At 47.2% G+C, this 18,664-nt stretch overlaps 1 protein-coding gene across 3 annotated transcripts in view; it reads right to left on the reverse strand.

Moving 5' to 3' along the window:
• EEPD1 (endonuclease/exonuclease/phosphatase family domain containing 1) overlaps positions 1 to 18,152 on the reverse strand; it is a 146,252-nt gene extending 128,100 nt beyond the window's left edge. For 2 of the 3 annotated variants that reach the window (XR_010842143.1, XM_059073659.2), the window contains exons 1-2: positions 17,600 to 18,149; positions 16,108 to 17,172 (exon numbers count right to left, since the gene is read on the reverse strand). Coding sequence is in view for 2 of the 3 variants with exons in the window: in XM_059073659.2 (XP_058929642.1) it covers positions 16,108 to 16,985 (878 nt within the window). In the remaining variant the exon portion in view is untranslated. Of the gene's footprint in view, positions 1 to 16,107; positions 17,173 to 17,599 lie in introns of all 3 variants that reach the window. The other variant, XM_067042342.1, reaches the window with a different exon arrangement.
• Positions 18,153 to 18,664: the final 512 nt, after the last annotated feature.

An 18,664-nucleotide genomic window follows, 5' to 3' on the forward strand; every position in this document is an offset into this window, starting at 1 on the left:
GAAGCCCCAACCGGCGGAGAAACCAACAGGAGCCGGCACAAAAAGTGAGCGCTCTTCACTGCCCCTCAAATCAGAGCCTGACCCGGGGGGTCAGCCTGGCAGACGCTCCCACCCTTCCCAGGGCACCCATCCACCCACACACCACATCCACCCGTCCATTCCAGAGGGGGATCAGGCACCGGGCACTGTCTCCTCCCACGAAGGGCCCCGGCCGCACCTCAGAGCCTCGGCCCCGACCCAGGGAAGGCGGTCTCCATGGCGTCACCCACCTGCCCTATGGCAGCCTCACCCTTGGGGCCCGCTTTCCCCACCAGGCCCAGTGGCTGGGCGCTCACCTCACAGCCACCCGCAGTCAAGGGCAGGCACCCACCGCCCCAGGGAAGCCAGAGTCGAGGCAGCCACTCCCCTTCTCTCAGGTTAGGCAATTTTTTAAGCAGAAAAACAAGGAAGGAGAGTTACCTGACCAGATGCCACAGTATTAACAACAGTGTGGTTACAGCACTGGAACGCATAAGTTGACACACATTAAATCTGCCATGCACATATGATAAAGGATGATAAAGTGCGCATACAAATCAGTGGGGAAGGAACATGTTGTTTGTGGATGGGACTAGAAAAATTGAAAAAAAGAAAACTGGATCCCAACCTCACACCTACTCAAAGGCAGACTCCAGATAGAGTGAAAACTTAAATGCAAAAGATGAAACTACACAACTAAGAAGCTAAGAGGAGAATATAAGAATGAACTTGGGGTGAGATGGATTTGTTCAACAGCATCCAAAAGGGAATGATAGATTTAACCACAGCAAAATTAAGAATTTCTGTTGTGTGCAGGGCACCACAGACAAAGTTAACAGAGGGTGATAAAGTGGGAGAAGAGCTCTGCAATCTCTGAGACCAAAAAGGGGACTGGCATCTAGAATGTGCATGAACATTTCAAAACAACTGAAAAAAAAAAAGAAAAAAGCAACTTTAAATTTTACAAAATGGGCAAAATCTGAGCAAAGGTGTCCCCCAGAGGGGAAATCCAAATGGCTAGAAAAGTATGTGAAGGACATGGTGGCCTCACTGGTAGCAGGGGGCCTGGGGCAGCCTCGTTCGCCATCACCTGGGGATGGACGCTGGCCTACCCTTGCACGTGGCCAATGACTAAGCAGCAGTCAGGAGCAAAGAACTAGCTGGAAACCATAAAAACACAAGATTTTTTGTAGATGAAACCATTACATTTTTCAAAGATATGTCTAAGGACATATTAACACTGTGCACTGGGAATCTATCGGAGGGGGATGAAGAAGATAATTTTTAAATAAAACCAAACAGAAGTGGAGCCTAGCACTGATGGATGAGAGAGTGTCATAAACTTAAAAAGTCTAACGATTCAATGCTCTACAGCTGGGTTCAAAAGAATAAGGAAATAAACATTATACATATTTCATCTGTCTGGGGTGACTTAGGCAGAGTCCTGTGGGAGGTTCTTTCCTGGCCCAGGGTTCTGGAATTTGCAGATATTGTCATGAACTACCTCCAAATTACCTCTCATTGCAAATCCTGGCATAGGATAACGTTACATTTTGACTTTGGAAAAAAGTAAAAAAGTGCTGAAGTTCCATCCAAAACACATAATTTAAATGTGAAAATCAGAGGACACCAAGTGCTTCTCAAGGACAGTGTTACAAGTCCAGTGCAGCCAGACTGCTCCAGCCAGAATATGTAATGAAGCACACCAAATGGAATTCTCCAGGTTCCTTTCCAGATGGGGGGTTTGTTTCTGTAGGATGGCAGGCATTTTTTCCTATTACAAAACAATTATTCTAGGTTAGTCTCTGGTATAATGATCCTGTCACTAAGGGGCAAGGAAGAGGGGAATATGGAGTGAAAAGGGAGTCAGCACAAAGATATACTTTATCAGCTTGGGAAAAGGTGTGAGAACAGGCCACCCAGCGCTATGCAGACAGTTCTCCAAAGACATACAAATGGCCAGTAAACACCTGAGAAGACGCCCAGTATCACTAATAGTCATTAGGGAAATGCAACTAAAACCCCTAATTAGATACCACTTCATGCCCATGAGAATGGCTATAATAAAAAAAGAAACAACAACAAGCGTTGGAGAGGATGTGCAGAAAATAGGGGCCCTCATATATCACTGGTGGGAATGTAAAACGGTGCAGCCATTCTGGAAAATAGTTTGGCAGTTCCTCAAAGTGTTAAACATAGAATTACCATATGACTCAACAACTCCACTCTTAGGTATACACCCAAGTGATATGAAAAGGTATGTCATACAAAAACTTGTACATGAAAGTTCATAGCAGCATTATTCACAATAGCCAAAAAGTAAAAATAACCCAAATGTTCATCAGCCAGGTATATCGATATAATGGAATATTATTCAGCCATAAAAAAGAAATATACGTGCTACAACATGGATGAACCTAAGTAAAAAAAGCCAGACACAAAATGCCATATATTACATAATTTCATTTATAGGAAATGTCCAGGACAGGCAAATCCACAGAGACAGAAAATAGATCAGTGGTTGCCTGGGGCTGGGAGGAGGGGAGTGACTGCTAATGGGTGCGGAGTATCCTTGTGGGTGATGAAGATGTTCTGGAAGAGTGGTGAGGGTTGTGCAACTTTGTGAATACACTGAAAACCACTGAATCGCACATTTTAAAGGGGTGAACTATGTGGTATGGAAATTATATCTCAATTTTTAAAAAATCCTGTGTCCCCAAAGCCCTGCATTCCTGACCTCACTGGATGATAGAATTGGATGACTTCCTCAAGCACCAGCTGGGCTCTGTTCCAGGGAGCATCTCCCTTTTAAAACTGTCTCTCACACTTTCTAGATATAAAAGACTAGGAAACAACTGTCCCCTTCCTTAACCTTCTGGTTCCATCTCCAGGTTTATGGATTCTCTGCCTCTGAATATAACAGTGTTTGGGCTCTGAGTAATTCTGCCCAGCTTTGAACTTCTGCTCTACACTCACCAACCATGTGACTTGGACAAGTTTACTTAAATGATTTAAGTTTCCTTTATGCGTAAGGTGGGAATACTTTGCCAACCTCACTGGGATGGTGCAAACATTAAGTTAGTTAATGAATATAAAAGGCTGAGCAACAGCACATGGGGCAAAGTAAATAGTCAATAGATGTCAGGGGTCGTTTCTCCTTTCCACAAATTCCTGAGTGTTAGGGTGCTGAAACTAGGCTGTATGTACAGTCTAGGAGTACAGAGGGCATCACACAGGCAATGACAACAGAATGCCTGTTATGGGAGGGGAAACGCAGGCCAATAGGGGAGCCCATAGCTGTGGTGCTTAACAATAAGTCAGGGACAGACGAAGTTGAGTAGCTTTCACAGTGGTCCCTCTGAATCACACCTTTCCACGGCAATGCGAAAGGACACTACAATTCTAAAGGGCAGACAGACTCATGTGTCACCATTACTTGTAGCCAAGGGCAAGCAGAGAACTTGGCAAAGTGGAGCCGCTGCCTTGGCGGGGGGTGGGTAGAAGGTTTCAGGTCACTGCTGGCATTTCAGGAGAAAACCAAGGACTGGCAAGCTGGAAGGAGAGAAGTTCAAGGGAAACAAATCCCAGTCCCTAACTGCTGGTGTATACTTGCCGTGGCCTGGCCAGAAAGCCGTTCCTCTTGTCCAGCAGACTGTCACTCCAGGAACTCTCATGCAGCTTTCTGCAGCATTTAAACTGTTAAACAAGTACTTGAAATCATCACTGCCCCAGGAAATACCAAGAAATCAAAAAAATCACTGCTCCTCACAAAAAGCCAAAAAGGAAGTCCTTGGGCGATTTTTCTTATACCATCTTGTTATGGGCTGAATCGTGTCCCCCAAAACCAATATGTTGAAGTCCTAACCCCCAGTACTCTAGTATGTGACTGTATTTGGATACCATTAGAGTAGCCCCAATCCAATAAGACGATGTCCTTATGAGAAGAGAAAATTTGGACACAGACAGGTACTGATGGAAGACCATGTGAAGACACAGGGAGATGATGGCTATCTACAAGGCAAGGAGAGAGGCCTCAGAAGAAACCAACCCTGTCGACACCTTGATCTTACACTTCCAGGCTCCAGAGAAAATAAATATCTTTTGTTTAAGTCACCCAGTCTATGCTCTGACAGCCCTAGCAAACTAATACAATCTTACCTGTAAAAACAAATACTTTTTCCTCTCTGAATTGAAGGGCATTTGGTAGAAATAGTGACCATTTTCCCTCTCTGTAGAAAAATCCTAAGGGTTGGAAGGGATTTTGTGATTCACAAGAACTGCATACATTTAAACATATAGCCTTTATCAATATAATCCATCAATAAAAATACCACAGTTATTTTGATGAACACAGATATGTATCTGGAATCAGGGGTTATGGGTAATCCTGCAGTCTTATCTCTCACTCATCACCCAGTTTACTTCTATATCTTGCTTTGGTAAGTCAATAACAAGACATTTCTGATTTTCATAGATTAGATAAATAGTTGCAAATAGTAACATTCTGAACAATCATCTAGAGTCTCAGATGTTCTTCAATTTACCCAAAAGTCTAAAGGACAGAAGCAACTTTTATTTCCAAGCTGAAACTCTCATAATATCTAATTTGAAACTCTCACAATATCTAACAACTATTTGCACTTTTACTGTAAATGTTGGAAGCATCAAAACTAATACAATTCAACATTACAAATCTACTCTAAACAGTCCTGCCTGGCATTTAACAGAGCCCAGTGTGTCAGTACTGAGACAGGAGTCTCTTACACACTTTCACATGTATGAACATGAATTTAACATGAACAAAAATTGAACTCGAACATTAAATTCAGAGTGGCTAAAAAAGACAGTACAGAGTTACATACTTGGAAAGGTGTTTTATACACCATCAACTCCAGTCCACCTGCTTATTAAATCCCTCCCAGCTCACAGTTATTCATGAGTTTCATAAGCGGGCCATCTATGGCACTGAAGAAAATGCTGACTAGTACAGGTTTTAAAGAGCTCATTACTCCTTCACCTCTTTTATTTCTAAAAGTTGCACGAGATTTGGGGGAAGAATCTGGGTCAATGAACTCCTGACCTTATAACTAGTTATATTTTTGAGTCAATCTTCTAGAAAAAATAACAGTGCATCAGTAACAACCCACAGTTACTGCCAGGGGTCTGCAATATACAACCACAGCAAATGCTGTCTCTAGACTACAGAAATAATGTAACTTGAGCCCAGGTAGTAGTGTTCTTAAAAACGCAACAGAGGTTCTCCTAACCAACCTCTGCTCAAGGGATCCACCAGACTGTCCCCACTCCCTTTGTAAAACATGCTGACAGCTGGGCACCCGTGGCACGCTGAGTTCTCCTGGCGGGTGAGCTGTGCACTTCCCCTCTCGAGTGGGGCATCACATGATCATCCAGGGTCAGCTATGTCTGTCCCCAGACTTGTTTTTGTCAGTTGTATATATTACTGTGGTCTCCTAAATGTGACAGAGACTGTCGAAACAGGAATGTGAGCAGAAAAAGTTGTTTCTAAGAAAAGGAAGATGAATGTTAGCCAAGCTTCTATGAAAGCAAATTGTTTAAAGAGACTGCTGTCAAAATAGTTGTGGGCAAGATGATTGTAAAAAGACTGGAAAGTCATAAAAATATAGTATCCCACGCTCAGATTGCTTTGTAAATACCCTTGCTCCACTTGGAATAAAGAAATACTGGATACACACATACACACACACACACAAAAAAAAATGATATTGTTATCCGCATACTTATGAAAGATCACGACTAGGGAACTCAAACCAAGGTGGTTAAGGGAGCACGTAGTCCAGTAAAAAGGCTGGGGTGATGAATAAAATACAAATTTGTGGAAAATCATTAGTGAACTAACAGTAGCTTTTTATCATCAAGCCTTGGAATCTAATTGCTTGGATTATAATCCAAGCTCCATCACCTAAAAGCTGAGTGACGCTGGGGAAAATTACTCGGCTTCCCTGAGTCATCTCTCCTCTATCTGTAAGAGGACTGATGATGGTATCCAGTGTATAAGCCATCAGCCACAGTAATTATCAGTGTTAACTATCATTGTTTTTGTTCTTGGTACAACTACTACTACCATCACGGTCATGGACACTGAAAATATAATCACCACATGTGGAGGGGGAGGGACACACAGTATTTTCACTGTTTAAAATGAGTCCTCAAATTAAAAACAACTGGGAACCACTCTGCAAAGAGCTAACAGGTAAAATGACACAATGACCTGCAGTTCCAGAGGCTGCTCACCAAGCAAGGAAGGACAAAGCCCCAAATCTACCAGAAGGTGAGTCCCAAGCCTAATCACTGGTACTTAGAGGCCACTAAAATTTTTACTTTTTCCCCATTTAAGAAAACAGAGACTGCAAAAATATTTAAGTCAGACCGAATTTGCTTAACGAAAATACATTCTGGGGAATTTTTTTTTTTCATAGAGAATTGGATAAGTATTTTTAAAAACAATCCACCTGAGACCTCCCACTTTAAAAGACACCATGCCCCCCGGCGCCCCCCCCTCCCGCCCCCGTCCCCGCGAGGGGGCGGGGCGGGGTCCGCCGGCCAAAAAAAAAAAAAAATTTAAAAAAAAATAAATAAATAAAAGACACCATGCTTTTAGCATAAGCTGAGAAACACGAAGTAGTGACTTCATCCTCCAGCTTTTGGGTGAGCAAACCAGATTCAGATCCCTAGAACACAATAAAACCACACCCCAAATGCACACAACCTTCAATGTGGCCACGTGAACAACATTCTCTTGGCATCACATTTCAGGAGTTTACAGCAGCTTCTAGATAAAACAATTGAAGGCCCAGTTTAACAGTTTAATCAGGTAATGCCTGAATCAAAATAGAATTTGCAGGAAACAAGGGCTTGTTGGAAACAAACAACTGAGCAACAGAGGTAGGCAGCTGTACTCAGTAAAGAAAACTCAGGGTTTCTTTACCCAGTAGTTTAGTACAAGGATTCAAGACTTCTTTAGCGGCTTCCCCGGTGGCGCAGTGGTTAAGAATCTGCCTGCCAATGCAGGGGACACGGGTTTGAGCCCTGGCCCGGGAAGATCCCACATGCTGCAAAGCAACTAAGCCTGTGCGCCACAACTACTGAGCCTGCGCTCTAGAGCCCGTAAGCCACAACTACTGAAGCCCGCATGCCTAGAGCCCGTGCTCTGCAACGAGAGAAGCCACAGCAATGAGAAGCCCGTGCACCGCAATGAAGGGTAGCCCCCCGGCTCGCTGCAACTAGAGAAAGGCCACGCACAGCAATGAAGACCCAATGCAGCCAAAAATAAATAAATAAATAATAAATTTAAAATTAAAAATTTTCTTTATAATGAACCGCTTACTCTAAGCACATCTCCCCAGGGTTTCTACCCACTGGAGTCCAGCTGTTTGGCAGCTGTCAATCAAAACACTACAATAAGAATTGCTGTCCAGATCAGGCCTGTGTACAGTCATCAGGAATAGGCTCAGGAAGTTTCTGAGGTTCCTAAATATTTGTTGAGGACTACAAGCAGAGCAGGGCGTTTTTGTGGCCTATCCCGGGTGTTCAGATGAGACTCACTGGTGTGGAATTTCCACTAAGCTGCACATGACTACACACAGACCAGGGTGTCCAAGATGAACACATCACATTTTAGTGAAATGCATGATTTTATTCGTTACTGGCAGAGATTGCTATTAAGAAACTCCAGGATAAAATCTTTTGTAAGGTAGGGTAATTTTGAAATAAAAATAACACCCACCTCTCAATGCTCTTCTCTCCTGTGGAGGCATCGTGTGTGGGAGCCTGCCACGTTCCCAGTATGAGCATTACAGAGCCGAGCCCGGGCGGTGGGCCAGCCTGGACCCCTGCGTGTCGGAAGCTGCCTCTGACTTCCTCCTCACCGGGCAGCTGCAATGGGAGCGGCCGACTTGCCCGCCGACAAGACCCTAGCCGCTCAGACCCCGGCCTCCCCTCCGGACTAACTCCTCTCCAACCACCTGACTTGGTCCTGTCCCCCAATCCTTCCTCTGTGCTGAGGTCTCCACCCACCTACAAGAGCCAAGCAAACAGGTACCAGACCCCTGTGCTTATTAAGCTTGACCTCCTCCTTCAAAACACTCATCACCCCAGTAAGTACCTGCGAACATGTCTCCTTGTAGGACTGTGACCTCCCTGATGCCAGGGCAGGGTCTCCCTGTGCCTCTGACCTCACCAGGTAAGTGCTCGATCAGTGCTGAATTTAACTTATGGAAATGTCTTTTGATAGAAATCGTTACCTAAAACTCCCCATATGTGTCCTTGTTCTGCGTGTACATGATACTAAACAGCAGAAGTGGCCTTGTCAGATGCCCGGTGTGTCGTTAGGCCATTTAAGATGGCTGTTCTCTTGTTCTCTGTACATCCCCTGCTCGACCAGTCCCTGTTTCACTCACATGACTACCCAATCCTCTTAATTATAGGGCTTAATTAGTCCCTGGTAACTGATGAGCACACCGGACATCAATTCCCCGCTACAAACGATAGCCTCCTTCTCCAGCAAGTACCAAAGACTGCTGCCATGTCCTGCCCGCCATCTGCCGAACAAGGTGGGGTGTAGATCCAGGACCCTTTGTGTAAGATTCCCCGGTCCAATAAACCATTGATGTCTCTGCCACTGTCTCTGGGCTCTTTCTTCGTCTCGAGGCTGGGCAACTATAAGGCTTGGAGGACTGCGGGGTATAGCCCAACACCCGGGCTGTACGGACGACCACAAGGCCTCTTCCTCCATCCACTACGGACCAAGATCCCACGCCTATCCAGAGGCAACAGCAGATGGAGGGGTGAGGTCAACAAACTGCATCATGCCAACACAATGCAGAGGCATGTGAGTCAGCCCTGGGATTTCTTACATGCCTCTGAGCCTGTCTTCTAGGAATCTACCCAGTTAATCCCCACCATGACCAAAACACAGGCAAGTCTTTCCAGTTTTTGCCTCTAAAGATCCTCTTATCCCCACCCACTTCTCCTGCTCCCCGGTCACCATCCTTTTCAGCCTTTATTCTGTATCAGCCTCTCTACTCAACTCCCAGGACCCACTGCAAGCAGCTCCCCCAGCAGCCAGAACAACCTGGTAACAGCTAATTCATCGCCTCTGCTTCTAATCCTCTGTGGCCTCCTACCACTGTTAAAGTAAAAGCCTTGCAGGGCCCACCCCCCTGGCCCTGCCTCCCCCTACAGCCCTAGCCACCTGCCACTCCTGGGACTCCACTCCCTCCAAAACAAACACTCTCAGGGCCTTTGCACTTGCTGGTTCCTCAGGTGAAGCACTCTTTCCCCCAAGTTTTTCCATGTCTGGCTCCTCAGCTGACTCTTGAGCTTTCAGCTGAGGCTTCCTTGACCCCCATCTACCCAGCAAGCCTCCATCACCCTCAGCCTTCACCACTACCCATAATTATTTGTGTACTGACTTGTCCATCTTCTTACCTAAAATGGAAGCTCCATAGGAGCACCAGCTTTGTCTTGTCCTACACTTTATTACCAGAGCCTGACACAGAGCTTGGTACTTAGTGAGAGCTCAAAAAATTTCTGTTGAATGAATAAATAATAAAGGAATGACTATCTCCTGGAAGAATCAATACTTTCCACAACCCCGCCCCACCCTCACCAAATCAGATCCCAAATGGGCTCAGCTTTCTGGAAAGACAAAAGTAACAGCTTTCCCTTTGGTGAAATGAACCCTGCATCTGCCCACCTCAGGTCTTCCCTTCATTCACACTCTCTTCCCTTATTAATCCTCAGCAGTCCTATTTCTGACCACCTTTCTCTCTGGAAACCATCCAGATCTCCTTGGCTCAGAAAACCGGAACTCCGCCTTGGAGTGGAGCCAAGGTCACAGACTCACATTTGAGGGTCTGGGTGGAGGGGCCCTGGAGCCCTCTGGAGTGCTCTACCTCTGGCCAAAAGCCCTGTCCTTCCGAGGAACAAAAACAGGAAGGGAGCAGAGGCCTCCAGCGGCTTGACACAGTCCCGAGAGTCTACGCAAAGCCCTGATGCCTGGCCAGCCTCAGACCCAAGACAGGGAGGAAAGAGCAGGTGGGCTGGGGGTCAGTCAAGGGACATGGAATTTGGGAAGAGACACCTCCACTCCCTGCTCTGAAATCAAACAAACGTCTGGCTTCAAAACCTGATTCCAACATCATCTCCATTTCTAAAGGCCACACGGCTGCCATTTAATCTCTCTGAGCCTCCATTTCCACAGCTGTCAAAATAGATTTCACAATTTCTACTTTAAGGGGATTGCTGGGCACTTGCCCCCAGATGTTATGTCTGGCTGCATCCATCTACCTTTCAGTCCCGCAGGATGAGCCCATTATTCTTTTTTTAAAAAAATAAATTTATTTATTTTATTGTTTTGGCTGTGTTGGGTCTCTGTTGCTGCAGTCTTTTCTCTAGTTGCAGCGAGCGGGGTCTACTCTTCATTGTGGTGCGCAGGCTTCTCATTGCAGTGGTTTCTCTTGTTGTGGAGCATGGGTTCTACGCGCACTGGCTTCAGTAGTTGCAGCACGTGGGCTCAGTAGTTGTGGTGTGCGGGCTTAGTTGTTCCGCAGCATGTGGGATCTTCCCGGACCAGGGCTCGAACCCATGTCCCCTGCATTGGTAGGCGGATTCTTAACCACTGCACCACCAAGGAAGCCCCGAGCCCATTATTCTTAAAGGAAAAATTCAACCAGGTATCAGTCCTACTCAGTGACTTTTGATAAAATGTATGGATTTTTCAGACTGTTTTGAGGCTGAGCCATAAAAGCTGATTCACATTGCTTAACTTGGTTTAAAAACAGGGCCAGTCTAACTCCGGAATTCAGCATATGCACGTACACAGCAGCCATTCAATAGGTGTTTTTCAGTGAATGAATCAAACGACAAGATGGGTTGTGTCTATATTGAGCCTACTAACCAAGTCTGATAAACTAAAATCTCTTTTTTCACAATGAGTGCATGCTGCCAGGCACTAATTCACCTTGTGCTTTGATATCGCAAACAAACACGAGGCAAGAAAACAGATTCAGACCATAGAAAGGCTCAAGGCTTTGAGACTCATGTTCCCTTCTGACGGAGGCCATGGGGTAAATGTACAAGTGGGATGCTAAACCGCCTAATTTCTTTTGGAGATTATCTGTCAGCTCCCACAGGACTTATGCTTTCAGAAACCAAAGGGACTTTCCAAAATAGACAAACTCCTCAGCAAAAAACAAAAAATTAAAATTAAACAACCTTCTCAACATCACTAATCATTAGGGAGATGCAAATCAAAACCACAGTGAGATACTACCTCACACCTGTCAGAATGGCTATCATCAAAAAGACCACAAATAACAAATGCTGGAGAGGATGTGGAGAAAAAGGAACCCCCGTGCACTGTTGGTGGGAAATGTAAATTGGTGCAGCCACTATGGAAAACAGTATGGACGTTCCTCAAAAAAAAGAAAAATAGAACTACCGTATCATCCAGCAATTCCACTCCTGGGTATAGATCTGAAGAAAACAAAAATACTAATTTGGAAAGATATATGCACTCCTATGTTCACTACAGCATTATGTACAATAACCATGATATGGAAGCAACCTAAGTTCCCATTAATAGATGAATATAGATATTGTTTACACACACACACACACACACACACACACACACACACACACACACACAGAATGGAATATTACTCAGCCATAAAAAAGAATGAAATTTTGCCATCTGCAACAACATGGATGGACTTGGAGGATATTATGCTAAGTGAAATAAGTCAGACAGAGAAAGACAAATACTGTATGATATCACTTATATGTGGAATCTAGAAAACAAATTAACAAACATAACTAAACAGAAACAGAGTCATAGATACAGAGAACAAACAGATGCTTTCCAGAAGGGGCCAAGGGGAGAGAAGTAAGTGAGGGAGATTAACAGGTACAAACTTCAAATTACAAAATAAATGAGCCATGGGTATGAAATGTACAGTGTGGGGAATATAGTCAATAATTATGTAGCATCTTTGAATAGTGACAGATCATAACTAGACTTATCATGGTAATCATTTTGAAATACATAGAAATATCGAATAGCTATGTTGTATATCAGGAACCAACCTAGTGTTGTAGGTCAATTATACTTCACACAAACAAACTCTTAGAAAAAGAGATCAGATTTGTGGTTACCAGAGGCGGGGTGTAGAGGGAGGAGAAATTGGAGGAAGGTGGTCAAGAAGTACAAACTTCCAGTTAAAAGATGAGTAAGTACTAAGGACCTAACGTATAAAATGATTAATATAATGAACACTGCTGGGTGTTACATATGAAAGTTGTTAGGAGAGTAAAGCCTAAGAGTTCTCATCACAAGGAAAAACACATGTTTTTTTTCTATTTCTTTGAGTTTGTATCTCTATGAGATGATGGATGTTCACTACATTTATTGTGGTCATCACTGCATGACGTCTGTAAGTCAAATCATTATGCTGTACACCTTATACAGTCCTGTATGTCAATTATATCTCAGTAAAACTGGAAGAGAAAAAAGGAAACAATCTTCATTCCATAGGCGGGCTGCCACCAAATTTTACAAGACTATTTAGCAGAAGCATTCCTTTTTTAGTCTTGCTCCATAAATACTGAAAACAAGGAAAAACACTGCCTAAGACTGAGATTTGGCAAAGGAATCTGATGAAACCCGTCGGTTCTGTGCCATAGCGTGACGTCCCTGAAGGCTCTTGGTGATCGTGTGATTATCGAGCTTTCTGCTGTCCTATCTCAGGCTTCCTGTGCAAAACATGATTTCTTGTAACTCATACACATTTGTCCACCAATGCAACAGCATCTCAGGGCCAGAACAGACTATCCCATTAGAGTCCCACCCAGGCATGCTTTAGTCCCCCACCTACTAAAGCAAACCCACAGAAAGGAAAACAAGAGCCAGCTATTCTCTTTGCAAAAGAAGTGCTCAAGCGTTTGTGTTTCTGTGGGCTTTCCCCCCCATTAGCTACATTTAACATATGGAAAAACTGAGACTTGGAGAGGTTAAGGAATTTCATCAGTTTAACACATTAAGAGGTGGAGCCAAGGGTTTTCGTTTTGGGTTGTTTTGTTTTCATGTTTTTCCTTTACAATGGATTTAATGTAAGAAAATGGGACTAGTACACAATTTGGCAAGTGCCCTTGGTTAGGCAGAGTGTGGGATGCCTGAACAAGAGGCAGGATAAAGGTGAAGTGCTTACAAAACATCACGCCTGTGAAGAGCATGAGTCTAAAGTCAAAAGGTTCTGGGTCCTAGTCCCAGCTGAGTCACTAAAATGAGTTCTGGGATGGAGGTAAGTCATTTAACTTCTTTGGTTTTAGTTTCCTCACCCAGAGATGGAGACTCATTAACAAAAGCATGCATTACCTACTTCCCAGAGTTACTGAAGAAATCAAATGAATGTGAAAACTGTTGGAAAATATGAAGGCACACCCAGAAGTCAGGTAACTCCTGTACTACATATATATATATATATATATATATATATATATATATATATATATATATATATATATATATGTATGTATGAAAATCAAGAGCCACCCCCAAAATTACATGCATCCATTCTTGCTCAAACTAAATGTATTATTTCCTCTTACTAATAAAAGGATCAACTAGAATGCGAGAGATTTTTGTGAATCAGGATGAACACAGTTCTTGGAGAATGTGCACTGCTGTTCTGAAGACACGTGATCACAGCCAGGCCTCTTTTTGGTGCCCTAGGACAGTCACATGGGCAAATGGACCCACTCTAGTTCTGCAGGGAGTCAAGCCCTAAGCCAATTACTTCAGGTTTACCAGACACTAACAAGGTGCATGGAGCACCCAGAATACCGAACACATCGTGAACAGGCAAAAGGAACCACCAAACCCACAGGACAACAGATGTGGCCAAGTGTGAGAAATGTGATGGGGACATAAGTCACATTTCAAGTCACTCCCAGACACTCCCTTCTACACCCTTCTGGGTTTCGGTAAGCTCTTCCTGCACTCTCACCTGAGGACAGCAGTCAAATACCTTCAACAAATCATCACCCCTCGAGGAAATCCAAACGAGAGACACCGGGACAAATCCCTCGCTGGACAAGCTAGCGCTCTTCCTCGGTGTACCCCTGGCTGCCCCAGGTTTGCCCTGCACATCGGAGCCCACTCTGAGGTCGGCTGTTTCTTGCTCACTCTCCCATTTTCCACTCTTTACATTCATCTGCTCTAGAATCTGAATAAATCCTTCAAACTCGACCAGAAAGAACATCATATGGTTGAATAACAGGATGACCAGAACAACCAAAGAAAACAGTACCTAGAAGGCTCTGCCTGGACTCACAGACCTTGTCAGAAAAGCCAGTGCAATGGAAGGCGCTTTACAGGGCAACCCACAGGGAGAGCTGACTGCTGATACACAGTACAACGGGGCTCAAACCTTAGTGCATATCAGAACCAGCCAGAGGGTGCGTGAAAACACAGAAACCCAGAATTTCTGAGTCAGTTGCTGATGTTGGTCCAGAGACCACGCTTGAAAACTCTGTCATAGTTTAGTGGGCAAGGGCTACTCAGTCTATCATTCTTATTGGGGCAACTTCAGATCCTGATTCATCCTCCTCCACCCCCCAAACTAAGCCTTAAGAAAACTCATGATAGGAATTAAACAGCTAGCCCTCCTCCTCCTCCCTTCTCCTTGCCCATACATACACCCATGCAGCCATGGATGGAGAGAACAACTGCCAAGCCATTCCCGACAAGTACCTCCTAGGCTGAGTCCCGTTCTCACCTGTGAACTAGATGATTTTGCAAAAGGAGTGAGTTATGCTGTAAAACAGAGGACATGGCGGTGCAGGAAGAGCACTCAGGGGTTCCCCAGGTCCCATTCCCTGAGCTGGCGCAAGGTCCCTCGATCCTCAGTGACGGAGCATGCCAGTGGGATGGTGCCAGGGAAACGTTGAGACCTGGTTTTCTCCTCACTCATTTATCCTGATGCTCTGCCACAATGCACTGTGATTTCCTGCCGAGAAGTCACTTCATGTCACTAACTGCCACCTCACCGGCCTCACCAACAGCTCAGTGCAAAAGAAAGCAGCGAGTGGCCCTAAACATACTGTGTCTTGCGGGGTGGCACGGCCAACTCCCTCCAGACCAGGATCAGAGGGTTTCTGCCCTGGAAGGGACCATTAGAAACATTTCTTTCCTTCCCAAAGTTGATTATGTTATATAATACACTATTGCACTAACAGCGGGAGTTACTGCTACAATAATATTGTTTTGTTTTCAGGAGGGTTAACGGAAGTTCCTACAGAAAGCAGTGTTGTGAATAATGTAAACACTCAGTGATAAAAGCCCATCCTACAACTCTCATCTTCTACGGTTCAAATGGGAAAATCTGGCCAATATTCACCACACTTCAGCTTGGACTTTTCTGACTCTGGGACAGGAGAGGTTACATACATTTGGGGCTGCAACTGTGGGCCTACAAACCAACTTCAGGCTAAATAAGGGAAAAGAATCAAGAGTGATCCATGCACAGCATTTTGGTAAATATACATAGCACATATGTTTGCAAATACCTGGCCTTTAAGATGATTTTCTGCACACAAATAGGCATATTTGGTGGAACAAATGTGACTTTGCCTCCCAAGGAAAAAAAATCCAAGTAGCTCTTAAATACATGCAAAACTTCAATAGTTCTCAGGCTCTGAGTGCCTGATCTGGTGTGAACCCCATGAAGTCTTGTAAGCCAAACTATATTCTCCAAAGCAGTAACACCAATACAATCTCCACTTACCCCAAAGTTAGGAACTGATCTCAGATATACCACGTTCAAGATACAGACCTCAAGCCCAGACAGCTGTATTCAGAAAATTCTGGAACAGAAGAAGAGCTCAGCCACTCAGAATACTGCACGATACTGGCTGGGGCCTTAAGAACACTGATTTAAAAATCTTGCCCTCTCCCTACACCCCAAAAATCCACTCATTTGCATGCACAAATGAGGCCACGCAAGAGCTGCCTTCACACCCAACACCGCTGGTGGTTCTTGTCCTCACCTGTTTTCCAGGAGCGTCATGCACACCACCTCTCGCACCCCAGGGTTGTTGGCCTTCTCCACCGAACAGCCCTGCAAGTTCCAGGTGGCCAGCCTCAGCACGGGCCGCCCATCCCTTGTGCCTCCGAAGGCCTCCACCGAAGGCCGAGTGGAGATGATCTGTGTAGGCCCCCCTGGGGGCAGGTCCAGGTCCTCACTCTGCAAGCTCAGCGAGGTGGGGCTGGGGTGAGGCTTGGCGGTGAAGGTCAGGCCCCCGTTGGTGTGGGTGGACGGGGGCCTGGACCTCTCGGCAAACACCTGGTGCCGTATCCTGTCCAGGAAGGCAGCATTGACCCCGCCCATCCTCACCAGGTCCTCGACGCTTCGGAAGGGCCCGTGCTCGCGGCGGTAGTCCACGATGCTGACGGCCATCTTCTCCGTGAGGCCGCGCACGCTCATGAGCTGAGCCGGGGTGGCTGTGTTGATGTTGACGCGCGGGGTGAGAGGCACGGTGGTGGCCAGGTGGTGAGGCTGCTGCTCTGCCAGCAGGTCCCGCCTCAGGGAGCTGGGAGAGTGCTGCGCTGAGCTGCCCTTGCTGCTCACGCAGATCTCAAACTTGACCTGCTCCAGCTTGGTGGCACCCACGCCACTGACCAGTGCCAGGTCCTCCACCTTCTTGAAGCCACCGATGTACTCGCGGTACTCCACGATGCTGCGTGCCACCGCACGTGTCACCCCAGGCAGGGTCATCAGCTCCTCCTCCGTGGCCGTGTTGATATTGAGCCGCTCCTGATTCACCAGGATGTTGCTGAAGTTGCAGGCTGCGCTGAACTTGCGGCTATGGGACAGGTCTGAGGGGTCCCGGGGGATGGAGCGGTGGCAGCCCAGGGTGCTCCCCATGGCCAGCCAGGATCAAGGGGCCAGGAAGGCCTCACCACCACAGAAGAACTCTCTGGCTAGGGAGGAAGCGCAGGAGAGCTCACAGGCACAGAAGGGAAGGTGCAGGATTCAGGGCATGAAATGGTTACCACAGACAAACACTAAATAGCCATGCCCAGCGTGTCCAAACCACCTTTCACTTGGCCACCTGGAAAACAAATTAATAAACATACAAATCGATCGAGTCAGTTAATCAGTTTGCATTAGCACTCCCTACCTAGAACTGGAGTTCTTAGCCAGGAGTCCAGGGCTGATGCCTGTCTGTGAACCTCTGAAAACACATATACAAGAGGGCTGGTCCATGAGGATTTCTGGTGAGGTCCAATTTTTATCACACTGGGGTCCAAAAACGCTATAAGCCGCTTCTCTTGGAAAGGGACCTATCCCCATCAGCCTACACCTCTCGTCCCTGCCTCTCTCAACTCTCCCAGAACTGGGGCCATCTCCCCCTGCTTCGGTAGCCCCCATCGGCACTCAGCGCCACCAGCAACTCTGAAATTCCGTCCTCACTAGTGCGGGCACGGAGAAGGGGTTTATCGCCCCCTACCAGACCCGCCGCCGTTCCGGCGCCCCACCTCTCAGCCGCTCCTCCAGGGCTTCCTCCTTCCACCTGCGGCTCCGAGGCCTGAGCCCCGGCCAGGACAGCGCTGGCCCGCCGCCTTCAGAGCCAGGGCCCACGAGGGTGCGGGTCAGGGGCGGGCCGCGGGATCCCTCCCACGCCGCCTCGGGCCGCGCGTCCCAGCTCTTTCTGCTGGAAAAACTCTCAAGAGTCTCTCTCCCAGAATCGGCAGGAGCTGCAGGGTTTTGCGGAGGCGGCAGCGGCGGTGAAATACGAACGCCGCAGCTGCACCAAGTCTTGCGGCTGCACCAGGACTCGCTGCGTTGCCGCAGTTGCGTTGATCCAGACAAAAAGTCCTGCCCCCGACTCGAACGCGGGATCCGCAAGAACCGCGTCCACACCCCAGCAGCAGAGACACTGCTCCCGTTCGCCGTCCGTGTCAAAACCAAAGTCCCGGTCGCAACGCCCGCGCCTCCGCTGGCACCACGGCCACGCCTCCTCCCGAGCGCCAGCTCCTCCCCCGGACTCCGGGGCACGTGGGGGCGGGGCCCGAGCGCTAGGCCCGGACCTCGGAGCTCCAAACCCAAGAGCGCGGGGGCGGGGCCAGGACGCGAGGTGGAGGAATGCGGGGCCCAGGAGTGTGAGAGGCGGGGCTATGCTGGGAGAGGGCTCGCCTTAGCGCGTGGGGGTGGTGATGGCACCGGGAGTTCGGAGGCAGGGCCCTTCCCGGAGGGAGCGGCCCCGGGGCCGCGGAGGCGGAATTTAGAGGCTGAAGAGGCGAGGCCGACGCCTGAGGAACCGCGGCGGGTCAACGCGAGGCTGTGTTCGGGTCCTCTGCTCCTGAGCCCGGGTTGCTACCGGGGACCGAGGGCTGGTTGTGCGGGATGGAGGCTTTTTCGCCTCGCCCGGGGCGAGACCTGCCCGACTGCTTTATGGTGGGCTGCACCCAGGAGCGCGGCAGAAGCTACCGGGCCGCCAGCCCGAGTTCAGTCCGTCTTTGGGGCGTGGGGACAGGGCGAGAGCACTCCCAGTGGGGGCGGCACCCCTGCGGGTCAGGGGCCTCGCCTCAGTTCTGTCTGAG

The sequence above is a fragment of the Kogia breviceps genome, chromosome 9 (assembly GCF_026419965.1).
Source record: "Kogia breviceps isolate mKogBre1 chromosome 9, mKogBre1 haplotype 1, whole genome shotgun sequence".
NCBI classification, from domain to species: domain Eukaryota; kingdom Metazoa; phylum Chordata; class Mammalia; order Artiodactyla; family Physeteridae; genus Kogia; species Kogia breviceps.